This window comes from Lissotriton vulgaris, chromosome 8 (genome assembly GCF_964263255.1).
Source record: "Lissotriton vulgaris chromosome 8, aLisVul1.2, whole genome shotgun sequence".
Classification (NCBI taxonomy): Eukaryota; Metazoa; Chordata; class Amphibia; order Caudata; family Salamandridae; genus Lissotriton; species Lissotriton vulgaris.
In genome coordinates, this window is record NC_141696.1 from 1,142,745,961 (window position 1) to 1,142,759,683 (window position 13,723).

The 13,723-nt window shown below is 44.2% G+C and overlaps 1 protein-coding gene across 4 annotated transcripts in view; it reads left to right on the plus strand.

Annotated features, from left to right (window-relative positions):
• The window catches only part of RUBCNL (rubicon like autophagy enhancer), an 86,466-nt gene extending 79,032 nt beyond the window's left edge, over nucleotides 1–7,434 (plus strand). For all 4 annotated transcript variants that reach the window (XM_086934999.1, XM_086934998.1, XM_086935000.1 and 1 more), the window contains exons 13-15: nucleotides 2,229–2,382; nucleotides 3,718–3,808; nucleotides 6,862–7,434. In XM_086934999.1, coding sequence (XP_086791125.1) covers nucleotides 2,229–2,382; nucleotides 3,718–3,808; nucleotides 6,862–7,031 — 415 coding nt within the window. In that variant the 3' untranslated portion in view covers nucleotides 7,032–7,434. The remainder of the gene's footprint in view (nucleotides 1–2,228; nucleotides 2,383–3,717; nucleotides 3,809–6,861) is intronic.
• Nucleotides 7,435–13,723: the final 6,289 nt, after the last annotated feature.

Sequence of the window (13,723 nt, forward strand, 5' to 3'; positions counted from 1 at the left end):
GATACTGTTCAAAGAGGCCTTGCCGGAATCTGGGATGCCTTTCTGTGGGTACTGTCCATCATCTCAGATACATTGCTTACGTGTTCATTCTTCGATCTAGTACAGGAATGGTTGGGTTTTGTTCTGCAGGGAAGGAATAGCTGGTACGATGCTTTCAAACTTTGCTTGGGTGATGTGGAGGCTGAAGGAGACCGTTCTTTCAAAGATGACCCTCCGTGATTGTTTTTGTGACAAATTGCGGTTCAGTTAATATATCTAGCGTCCTATCAGAGAGCCGCTCCTGGCTCAGCCTTTCTTTAAAACTGATGGTGGTGAGCATCGTGATCCTTTGTGGAGTTTCATTTAGTGTAAGTGACTGCAGGATTGGGGTTTGGATTAGGCAGTCTTCGACTGGGTGGAAGTGATTGCTTGTGGAGCCGTGTATGTCAACTTGTGTGTCATGGCATACTCTGAATAGGTCCTTTATATAGGTTGAAGCTCCGGGTAGACTATTTTGTTTCTTTGGCACTTCAAGTGTTGCTGGTATTTGCTCTGATTTGTATGTCCACTGTTCACACTAAATAATTGCAAACAGTTGGAAAGGTGGGAGGAGATCTTGATAGATGAATGCATTGAATGCTACAAAACAATTGAAGAGGACCAGTAGGCAGTGCCCCCCGTTGTCTTTGAGCAGAGCTCTGTCAATGGCCTGGATGTTCAGTCAGCTTATCATGTAGCTTGATCTGATTCCAGATTGATAGTTGTGCAGCTATTTTCTGTTTTAGCTTTCTAATGAGGGGTAAGTGTGTGATGGGTTAATAAGGGAGAGTATGTGGCGAAACGGCCAGAGCTGCCTACTTTGGAGCAGGGACCCAGGTGTTAGTCTCTCTGTTGACTCAACATCCTGTGGTTCTGGGCAAATCACTTAATCTCCCCGCGCCTACAAAAAAATGATTGTGTCCTTGTGTAATGTCACTGGTTCTTATGTAAAGTGCTCCAATACCTTTAGGTTGAGGTCGCCCAATATAAAACTTCAACAAAACAAAAGTTATGATGTTGTCTTAGTCATTGGTGGCTTTTTTCAGTAGCCAGAGAAGCTGTCTTGTTTTCAGTGAAGCTGACCAGATGAAAGGTGCGAATGGTGACTTTGAGGGCATTGAGGATTTTGGGGGAAGTGAATACAAGGGGGGTCCAATTAGATGTGTTTCATTGAGCAATAAGAATAATAGTGGTTGCTTGCTTGTTTGATCTGCTTTCACTGATTTGTCTGGCATGACCATCCCCTTGTGAAGCCCCTACTGTGTATCATTTAACATACTTTTTAAGTCTTACTCCAATATACGGTTTACAGTAGTTTGAGCCAATGCAATTGACTGATGTTATTTGGATGTCTCCTTCCTGGTGACACTAATGTATAGTATACAGAAAGTGATGAATCGAATGCTTGAATTCATCTCAGCCACTGGTAATTTCTCTAGCTGTATCCCAGTCCATCGTTAATCTGAGCATCATGCCGCCTCAGTTTCGACCCAGCCATATGCATATCAGTTATTACCCTATTCCAGTGGAACAGTCCAGCCTGAATTGCCAGGCCAGATCCTCCCTGAACCAGAACACAAACAAACAACCTAGGACCGGTTTCTATCTAGTTGGGACTCATCAGACAGTTATAGCTTGGTTCCAGTGGCACAGTGTGCATGAGACCCACTTCTGGGCATACCTACCCCTCTTAGAGTGACACACTAAAGTGATTGATTGCTTAAATTAATCTCACCACTAGTAATTATTCTGTTCACATCCGAGTCCCTTGTTATTTTGCACACCAGACCACCTCAGTTTGGACCCAGTCACATGCAAATCAGTCTTCACCCTAATCCAGTGGGAACAGTCCAGCCCGGACTGCCAGGCCAGATCCTCCGTGAACCAGAACCAAAAGCAACTTAGGACTAGTTTTGCCCTACTTAAGACTCATCAACCAAGTATAGCTGGTTGCAGTGACAGTGGGGCGGGTATGCACAGATGTGGGTCCTGTGTACACTGTCAATGGAACTAAGCTGTACCTGTCTGATGAGCCCTAGTTAGGGCTCCTTCGTACACCTGGATGTTTTTTCACTAGAGTGATCATTAAATGTAATTCGTTAAACCTCAGTCTAAGAGCCATCTAATGTTAAATTTGCATCTGTTTTTTGATAACTGGCGGGTAATACAAAACTATTTATGATGAATATCCTATTTTTAAAACTCTACAGCACTTTGGAGAAGTTTGATCAAGTGTCCTGTAACTTGACTGAAGAGCAGCACCTGTTCTCACTGGACGACCTTGTACAAGTGAAACGAGGACTTTTGCTTCCTTTGCTCAAAGATCTTGTGAAAACATCTGTGCTGCATGTTCAGAGCTGTGAGGTAATAAGATCTCTTTGCAAACTGAATATTTGAACTGGTTGATATTTCTTTTTGGTGAATTAAAGAGTTTTTAGGAGGTAACTTTCTACACATTTTTTCCTGATGGGAGCACAGCCTCCTAATCTGGTCCCATACTCACACATTGCCTGTGTTAATTTGAGAATAAAAAAAAACAACATATGGGCACCTTGGCTGATTTCTCTATGGGAACAGTGGTGGTTTACTCTTATGTACAGCAGCTCTGCTTCAGAATACTGTGCACCAAATGCACGGATACTTGCTTTACCTTAAATTAAATGCTGAATGTGGTATCTTAAGCTCTTTAAACTGTGATACACGTCTTTTGAGGAAAGATGGTTATCACGCTGGCTGGGAAAGTTATAACATTACCATGCATGCAATTGTCACACAAGTAATACTACTTGTTAACCATTACAACACGTGACATTACAACATGAACCTACCCACCCTTTAACACTAAAATTACTTACCTCCCATTACCTCTATCCAGTCTTTTTCTATTGTTTAAAAAAATACTTATTTGCGTGGCAAAGCTGTATGGTGAATGTTGAAATACTTGCCTGTGTGGTAAAGGTTCATGCCTAGTATGTACATGCGTGGGAATAGGTGTCATTTAAAGGCTGTTTCTCTGTTGGAAATGCATCATTTATTTTTGTGTTTTATATCTAGTGGCTTCGTACTGCAAATTCCATATACCTATCGAAGGGAGCGGTGTGTTGTTCTCTGGGAGTTTTGTTGATCATTATTTGCCATTGTGACGGGATGCTGTTGCACATTTTCATGCTTCCTTTGGCAACCAAGAGGTCTAATGCGAAATTAATTGTACTATTTTCAAACGCCTGCACAGTTTCTTGTTATAGGTGCAGATGCATGTGAACATTGAGGCCTGTAATTTCAGATTGGACTCCTAATCGCGCCTCGTTTTACGTGTATCTCTCAAGCTGCTGAAATCGCATAGAGAAACTGAGTGGGATAATGGGGAATTACATAGGAGACCTGACTTAATTACAGATTCTTCTCATAATTCCTCCTTGTTTATGGTGGATTAATTCAACACCCTCTGAGTTAACACATCTCCTTTATCCAGTGGTGTGAACTAAACGTATCTGTATCAGGGAACCTCTTAATAGGCCAATAATGGTATAAATAATTGTTTGCCAAACGTGTCTCAGTTGTGTAATCAATTGTTACACATGCCAGTACATAGAGGGTGATTTATTGAAGTCCACAGTCCTAAAATACTGTGTTTCGAATTGTGAAGTGGCAAGAGTTAGTCTGTGGAGACATTTGAGCAAAGTCTGTTTTTCTTTACAGCTGTGCCAAGCCAAGGGTTTTATCTGCGAATTTTGCCACAGTTCGAAGGTAATCTTTCCGTTCCAGACTGAAGTGGTGACACAATGTAATGGTAAGTTTCATCATATCAAACCTTTAATCTTCAATGAGCTGTGGTATCTTTAATGTAGGACTAAGAAAGAAGAAAGTGAGACCAGGATATTTGCAAGTATTCTCAAACAGACCAATTTCTTAACTCTAGCATCATGCTAGAAACTAAGAGTGGTAGTAAAGAGGTATGTAAATCAGAGTAGAAGTGGAAGAGGGAAAGGTACTTTATAAACAGCTGCTTATTCCTGAGAATGTTCTGTCCCTTCAACCCCTTTGGGTCGGATTCTAAAAGGTACATTTACACATGAAGTGTGTTTACTAAGTTTCGGCATGCTCAGTGCGGAGTTTTACAACTTTGCCCTCCCTATCCTTGTGTGTGGAGTTCTATGCAAGCAGAGAGTCCGAAGGCTGGTCTAGGTTTCCGTACTCATGAGTATAGGGAGTGCAGAGCTGTAAACCTCTGCACGTAGTTTGTGAATTGCATCTTGTAATAAAACTACAAAAAGTACTACTTAGTGCAGTTTGAGAATCAGGCCCCTTGTGTTTAGTGTAATCACAGTTGATGTGATAAAGTTTCCAAGTGGCAGTAGAGAAACTTGAAAAGAAGCTTAACTCGTCATACAACCATTACCAAGATGCAAAAGATGAGAATGCCCTTCCCAAAATGTGCCCTCACAATGTGCCACCTTCAAATATTTAGCCTAAGAACGTACAGTCTGTCAGGTAGAATTTTGTACTGGTAAGTGTCTTTAGGCGAATACAACATTAATCGAATAGTAGGCTAGTAAAGATTAATATTTAAATGCTGGCTTTCCCGTCTCAAATACATTTACCCCAAAACTTGTTAATGGGTCCACAAAGCCTCTTAGATTATTGAAATCAAAGCTGTTATGATGCTTCTCTTCTATATTTCTTTTGCGTATTTCTTGCATTTGTACTGTAACAGTTGTGCTGAATTGTAGTTTAAAAGCATATTTTACGGTTTAGAAGTGCTTCTTAGTCATTTCTTGTACTTGCTGTTTATTGACTACAGAACTTTATTCCTTATGAGATAATTCATTCACCCTTGAAATCATCTTCTTTCAATGCCTGCCATGACTACCTTTTTACCTGACAACAGATTGAAATGCGTTGACCGGTCATTTGGCTTAGCTTTGTTGAAGGGCATACACAGACCGATTAAAGGCTCATAAGGCAACATTGCATGCACGCATCCACTTCCAGATAACCCTAGAGGCATGTCCACATATTAGACAACATTGCTAAAAGCTTATTCATTTCTGATTTATACTTGAATAGTTAAACTAAATTATAGTTCATCCTTTTTATACAGCTATGTTACTGGGCGAGGTGACTGGCAGGAGTAAAAAAGGATGAACATTTAAGGCATACCACTCATCCTGCTGTCTGCAGAATCTGAAAAAATGTGCCAAAATTGTAAATTGATACTTGTATAGTGCACTACTCACCCGCAAGGGTCTCAAGGCGCTTGTACGAATATCGCTGTGGAACCCATCCTGGCTTTCCCTGTGAGGCGTCCACTCCTGGGCACCACCAAGGTGGAGGCCAGGCATCCTTAGCGTTGTGGGGGCCGTTGTGGAGATTAAGCAAGCTATTGCCCAGAGTTGCAGAGTGGGACTCCATGATTGGAATAGGCACCGAGGCGAGAATTATCAGGTCCATGGAATTTTGAGCCCAAGACCCGCCGAGGCGGGGAATTGAACCCTGGTCCCGGGCTAGACCTCTGCATCAGGGTCTGGCGCTCTAATCATTGAGCCACACTTCTCCATAAAAATACACCCATCAATTTAGTTCTGAAGATATTTTTTCAGAACACCTGTATCGTGTAGTATGAAACTGATTTCCCTTTTTGTGTTCCTCGTGGATTCCAGAGTTCCTAAATAGCCAGGGTACCTTAGTGGTTTAATGTACCTACTAAAGAAAGTCTGTGATTTACACATCAACGGTCTTAGTATGACAAAGTAAACTAAATTTGGTAATTTTTTTAATTCATATTTCGAACTAGATTTTTGGATCCGAAATTTGCTGTATCTAATGTGTAATACAACAGTTCTGAAAAACCATATTCTTAAACTTTATTCTATATTTCCAATGAGTCACCATTCTCTCTCCTTGGTCTGAATCACTGGAGTCTCAGTGGAGAAAGCCCTTCTGTGAAAGAGTTTGGTCATGGTATAGAGATGAAAGGGCAACCTATGAAAGTTGATTTCAATTTCCCCCATGTTCTGTTTCTGCCGAAATTGTCAAAGATAAAATGCATTTTAAAAGATATTCTTGATGCGTAAGTTAATCACTATGTATTACATTCACAAAAGCTTTGTAAAATTGCATTTCCAACAGTTGCACTGCAACTACTAAACTAGTCACTAAACAATTACTGAGTGAACGAAATAATGAAAAGGAGAGTATTTCTGATGGCTTCCAAAACATATTAAAATTCTGCTCGCACCTTTATACTTTGGTGCTCTGATAATACACCAAATGCCATGAACCGCAGTGGAGATCAAGCAATAGCTGATGAATGTGATGAGAGGCAGTTACTCAGAACCAGAGACAAGGGGCGGGGAGGTGGCAGCTGAGCTCAATGCCTCTCTCTGTATAAGCTACATTGGCTCTTTGAGACCATTAAATAAATGGTTCAAGCTTAAAATAGATGTAAATGACACTGCATCAAGGAATCTTACTTAATAATATGATACACCTCAAGTTCTTAAATGTTTGTTTTGCCTTTGTACATCATTACTGTTTTGAATGGTCTCAAATGTTTTCATATATATTTTAGTAAGAATTACTTTGTTATGAAGTTTTGATTTCCGTAAGTTCCTATAGAAAACTAATTTGTGCTGCATGATTTCAGACCTTTTTACAGCGTTCCATAACTATATTTTAATGTTTGGAAACTATTCAGACTACGCTTTCCATTGCTGATAATATCCTGCCGTAATGTACCAGATAAACAGAGCCGTCAAATACAATTCTGGCCCATATGTTGCTTTTTAAAATTTATATTCTTTAACTGATTTTTGCCTCAATACTTCTGTTTTTGTTCCGCAGTCTGCAAAACCTGCTTTCACAAACGGTGCTTTAAGTCGGAGGTGGACTGTCCAAAATGTCAGCGAATACAGGCCAGGAAACGACTTTTGAGTGCACCTACATTTTCTGTGGAAGAAGATGGCCAACAGAGCAGACCCGGGGACATGGATTCTTGTCGGAATGTCTCTTAACAGAGGAGCCAGTTCAATTCCTTCTAGTCATATGTGCAATACTGTTGTTTTAAACATTCCCTTGTTTAAGGGAGTATTTTAATGCAGATATTCTGGACATTGGCAAGGCTGAAGTGCCAAACGTGTACATTTTGTGAATTTTTAAAAAATACTTTTAGATGTCTTTTAAATTATTTGTCGCACAGATTCCTTATTTTAGGAATGCACCTTTGTTTACTTGAAATTTCACTTCTGGAGTTTTTGATGTCTATTTTTTTATATATCTACTTTTATTTAAATGCATTGTCTGGAGGTTCTGAGATCATCTTTGGAATGTAGCCACCTATGTCTATTTTCCCACATTTGAAGTGAAAAAAAAGAATACCCATAAGCCAGCTCATCATTAAAAACAATTTGATTGGAATCTTTGGTTGCTTTGCTTATTATTGAATAGTGATCTAATAGATAAATGTCAGTGTTCTATCATAAAGAGATGCAATACTTGGACAGTGTGTCGAAAGACAGTATAAGGTGTAGAAAACCTGTAAGTCACAACCAATAAAAAGATGCCAAAGTTTACAGAAGTATTCTATGGAGGGAGTATGTGAACATTTATTTCAGAATCCCAATAGGGTGTTTGATAACCAATCTTGCACAGCTAGGATGTGTGGTTAAACTCTGGGATAGAAGAAAGCAGGTTGGCAGTTATAGTTATTTCAAGCAACTGTAACTCGCACCCCAGGTATGCACTGTGTTGTCGTCAGTGATGTCATTTCAGATGCCGTATTGATGCTATCAATAATGTGATAGAATATGCTGAATGATGCAATATGAGAGCTCATAAGCAGGACATTGGGAGGGCATGAGTTATAGTTACTTAAACCAACTATAAATGGTGAATTTCAGAGTTTTCTTTGTATTAAATGTTTAGTTTAAACTGATATTTTCACCGAACTGTCACTTTAAGCCCCTTGGTTTTTTCAGTGATGAAATTATATATTTTTAAAAGTTTTTTACATGAAGTAATATTTTATTACCATACCAAACTATGTCAACCCCCCTTTCTGCATGGCCTGTAGCTGTGCGTGATGTGGGATTGGCCACAAGGCCTTTGCCTAACCCCTGCAGGCAGCCAACTGCATACTGTGCACAGCCTTTGGCCATGCCTCCTTCTACCCGATAAAAAAAAAAAAAAAAGGTTTTCAGGGCACGAGGACAGAGTCCCTGTGTTCCGAACTGGTGGCCACAACATTACTGCTCATGTTGTAGCCAGTCCATCGCAGCGCGAGCTCCCATGGGACTAGTGGGAACCTCCTCCTGTGGAAGGGATATGGCTGACAGGGAAAAGATCTGCTCCCTCCGCTAATCCTATCATTCCATTATTTGAAGTTGCTTGCCCGCGGGATTCGCACGAGAGTCCCGCCAACCCAACTGTCCAAATGTACATAATTGTTGAAATTTAATTTTTCAAAAACTATTAAACAGACTTGCACCAAATGCCATAAAGCACACGTTTTGTGTATAGATCTCGCTTTCTGCCAAATCTGATGCAATTCTGTTCAGTTTTTAGGATGTAGCGCTGTTCAAAAATCCCTATCGATATTGCATGAGGTAATTCCATTTGGGGGGCCCCCTTTTTTCTGGGCCTACTTGACAGACTACTTGGAACTTTTCCAGGAAGTATCTGGACTCCTAGTGGGAGGAGGAGGAGGAGGCTCCTTTCCAGGAGCAGGAGGGCAGACATCCCTGGGGCCTATTCTGGGCCCGGACGGGGTCCAAGCAGGAGGTTGTAGGCCCCCTCTTTCAGTCTGGATGCTATTGTGGAAGGTGCCACTGCAGTGGCTGGTGGCAGAAAGTTTGGAAGCAGGGGTCCAGACCAGAGCGGGGGATGGACTTATCCTGGGCCTTGTAACAATGGGAGCTACAATCCCTGGTAGTGACGAGTTATCCCCCGGTGGGGAGCCGGGCAGTGATGGGAGGGGGGAGCGATACCATTCTTGACTCTGAGGGGTCGGCGACAGTCAAGCCATCAAGCCTGGCCTAGCTTGGCAGATCAGCTGTGGTGCTTTGTGAGCTCTTGGGCCCGATGCCTGGTGGGTAAGAAGTCGATGCAGTTACCAGAAAGCCCCAGAAGTGTGCGGTAGCTAGCCGGAATCCGCTCCCTGCATGCGGAAGGTAATTGATGAGGGACCTTGCAGAGGTGTTATGAGATTATGGTAGCTAAAGCGGAGCCTGAACTGTGATCCTGGCCCTGTGGACCCAGAGATAGGCTCAGGGGGCTCGTGCATGCGACGGGTGCATTGTCCAGTCACACCCCCGTGTATGCTAGCCGGGCTGCAATAGCTCCTGGATATTGACTGAAGAACTGGCCCTTCCTTTGGCCAGGAGAGGAACTTGTTCAGGGCCTAGGGCCTCAGATGGGAGATGGTTTGTTCTAAGGAACAGAAGATGGGTCTAACTGTGGAGCTTCCAGGGCTGGCTGGCGATTCCACTGTGCAGGCCCCCCAGAAGACACTTGTGGGTTGGGGGCTCACGGCTACCATCCTGCCGGCAATTAGAGACACATAAGAGGCTCTGGAGGGCAACATAGATAAGGTGGCTCTGGACCTGGATCTCCTGTAGACAGACAACAAGAAATTGGCGAAGGTAAGCGAGACCGAGTGAGTTTTGGCCGACCTGGGACCCAAGATCAGGGGAGGGCCATAAGGTGATCTCCTCCCTACAGCAGACTATTGCCCAACTAGGAGATAGGGTGAGGATGCCGAAGGACACTCCAGACGGAATAGTGAAAGGGTTGTGGGTGTTCTGGAGACATTGGAGGCCCCCAACATGTGTTTTTAAAGGCTTGATTTCTCAAGGAGGTGTTTTGGGGTGGGGTCGGAGCTGTGTACGATTGAGAGGGCTCTTAGGGAACCTGGCAGAGGCCCGGCACATCTCTGTCCAATTGTGGCCCAACTGCTCACTTTCTGAGACTGTGACCATATCTTGCAAGTGCACTGACTCATGGGCCCGGGCAGTGGGGAGGGACCTTGATAAACATGTATCCAGATTATACCACTGCTGTCTAAAGGCAGTGCAGAACATTCCAACGAGCAAAGCTTCATCACTGATCGGTGAACCTCAAGTATGCCCTTCTCTTCCTGGCAAAGCTACCGGTATGCACGGATGGGGAGGTGCACTACAGAAGTAGCAAGTGAGGAGGCCCAGAGGCACCCCCAACTAAGTCCAGGCATGCCCCCATTAGTATCCACCACTAGAGACTCAAGTTGACTTGAGTTGTTGTTTGTCTGGAGGCGACCGACACCTCGGGCATTGGGGGGGAGGAGCGCGTATTTTTACATCCGCAACTCGAGAAGGGAAAGATTAAGGGGAATGTTAGTCACTGAGGCACTGCACAGTTGGCTGGACAATGGCAACACACCACCTGACAACCCCAGGCCTCACCCTTCGGGTCATGCCATGGAATGTCAATGGCCTTGGTAGTAAGTTGAAGAGGGGGGCAATGTGGAAATACTTTGTGAGAAAGAATCCAGACATCATTTTGCTTCAGATTACGTATCTATGGGGAATACCTGCAGAGTGCTGAACCTTGGCAAATACCGCATCTTGCTGCATGCCGGCTTTTCGTACGGCTGTAGGGGTGTGGGAATATTGGCTTGTGTGTCGCTCCCCCTGCAGGTGGCTCATATATGGGTAGATCGCTTGGGTTTCCATGCCCCAGTAAGTTGTCAGTTGAATGGTATGAACCAGACTTTTGCCACTTGGTACTTACCTCTGGGTTTGCAAATGGAAGCTTTGGAGAAATTCGTAGTAGCATGGTTGGTGGTGATACCATAGTCCATACTGTTGGTGAGGGGGGCTAATCTAGCTCCATATGGAGACCTGAATAGAATGACCAAATCTGGGGCGCAGCCCATACGAGACAAGCGCTCTGTGTCCTTTCTGAAAACTATGGGTTTGGTTGACTTATAGTGGGAGGAGCATCCCGGGGTCTGCCAATACACAAATCTCTAACCAGTCACGCCCCATGTCTAGGCTGGATGACTTGTTGCTGCAACGCCAGTTGGGCTGTTTCGGGCAAACAGATATGTTGGGACAGGGCCTATCTGACCAGTCATCTCTGACGACACTCCTACTGGCAGATATTCAGAGATCAAGGGGGGAGTGGAATTTGGACCCCTGGGACCTGACTGACCAGAAAGCGTGCGGTGGAGGCCTACAACCCTATACTGCAAGAAAAAGAAAGGGAACAGAGGTTCTGCGTGGCTCCCTCAGCCCACATCTCCAGCAAACATAAAGAAAGAGATAGAAAGATTGTGGAACTTGAAAGACAGGTGGACCTGTGGAGGCCAACTATGTGTCCGACCCTACCCGGGGCCTCGTAGGCAGGATTTGGAGGGGGGCGTGGGAGATCTGCGCTGCCTTCTCAACCATGAGGTGAGGGAGTGGTGTATAGGGCAAGAGCAAGGAAAACTGTACGAGGTTGGTAACAGATCCAGCAAATTGCTTGCCTGGCTGTCCAATAAACAGAAGAGGACCAGAAGTGAGAGGCAGCTGTTAAGTGGGAGGGTGTGGTGAGGGTGGTGACCCCGAGGACCATACCACAGGCCTTTGTGACACATTTGGAACATCTCTATTGGGTGCGGTGGAATGGAGACCAAGGAAACTTGAAACGTTCAAACGTGACTTGCCGGCACGTTGGCTTCGGGGAAACATGGGTGACAACCTTGATGTGGAGGTGTCTGAGACAGAATTGGATGAGGCTATAGGTCAGGTGAAGAGTAGGATGTCCCCAAGTCCTATTTGGTTCATCCTGAGCTGTTCAAATGTGCAAAAGTCTCAATTTAACGGGCCCACTCCTGTCTATGCTCAATAGAGCGCAACAGGAGGGTTGTTTGCTCCGGACCTCCAAAGGGCGACGATGGTGGTGATGCATAAGCCAGGAACGCCTAGTGGGGAATGTCCCTCCTACTGTTCCATTTTCCTCCTTAACTTGGAAACAAAGATTTTGGTGAAGGTCCTGGTCAATCTACTAGTGCAGGTGATTGACACATTGTTGGCCCCGGACCAATCGGGCTTCATGTCTTATAGGACTGCCAGACAATATCTCACTGGCTGGCCGGTTGCCTGGTGCCTTGCGACTGGTTTGCAGAGTAGGTGATCCTCCATTCTTTAGATGCGGAAAAGGTGTTTTTACTCCCTCGAGTGGCCCTTTCTTATGGCTATATTGTGGTAAATGGGGGTAGGTGAAAGGTTTATGTCATGGGTGGGCCTGCTATACAAAGACCCTGGTGGCTTGGATTCGGGTGAATGAGACCTTCTCCTGAGACTGCACTCTGGGTAGAGGCTCCAGGCAGGGAAGCCCACTTTTCCCTTTGCTATTCGCACTGGCGATCAAGCCATTGGCTTGCTCGTTGCAATCTGTTGCCCTGTTGCGTGGATTGAGATAGGACCCGAATTGGGAGGATGTAGTATCCCTCTATGCATATATCATTTTATACTTGGGGAATCCGCAAAACTCATTACCCAGCGCGCTTGAGATCCCGAAGTTATTCAGCTCCTTTTCAGGGCTAATGATTTATTGGCACAAGTACATTGCATTTCCACTCTCTGGATGGACTAGGGGGTGGGTGCAACCTGGCATCTCCCCCTGGTGTGGCGACTGAGGGGTTTTGGAATCTGGGTGTGTGTGTATGTATGTGTATATGTGTATGTATATATATATATATATATATATATATACATATATGTGTGTGTATATATATATATATATATATATATATATATATATATATATATATATATATATAATCGAGATTTGCTCTTTGCAGAAAACCTAGGGAACAACATGGAATTGTATGCGTTAGAGGCATAACGATGGAGGAGGCTCCCGCTTTCCTTTATTGGCACAGCGGCCCTTTAAAAAAGGATTTACTTCCCCAAAATCATGTATATTTTTCAAAATACTCTGTATGAGGTCCCTGAGGAGTTCTTCCGGGAGGGAGCAAGTGCAATGCGCTGCCTGTGGTTGGACTGGGTTTGGGAGGGAGTGGCACCAATGACCGCATGGATGTCCCTTACTAGGAAGCTGGTTTGATGGGGGCATAGCCCCTCGGTTGTATTATTTGGCTAATCAACTGCAAGTGGTTAATGGCTGGTCCTTCTCTTTCAAACAGGAGGCTCCAGTGGTGGCCGACAAGTGGGCAATAGGCCCAGAGGGATACGTCTGCTAGTTATATAGTGGAAGTGTTGGTTGTCGGTAACCCATGCGGCTGTAGTCAGAATGTGGCATGAGGTGACCAGAGGCCTGGTGTGGAGGGATAGAATGACATTGGCAACACCATTGTGGGCCTCCAACTGGTTTAGGTTGGTGTGGGCTCGTGATGGCCATGCCAAATGGGATTGATTGGTACATCTTAGTAGAGGGGACGTAGGAGGGGGGTGTCAGGAGATATTACAATTCAATGAGTTGCAAGATCAATATGGTCTGTCTTGGGGCCAATATCTTTGTTACCAACAATTGAACTATCTCTTCTGGCCAGATCTGCAAGCCCTTAGTGAGGCCCCTGGAATAGAGTACTCAAGGCCACCTCCTTACCACACACAGTGTCCAAATTATATTCGATGCGCCTCCTCTTGATAGTCTCCAAGGGCAATTGGAAGGAGACTTGGGTAGACTGGAGGATAATGATTGGGCGATGGGGGCCGCATGC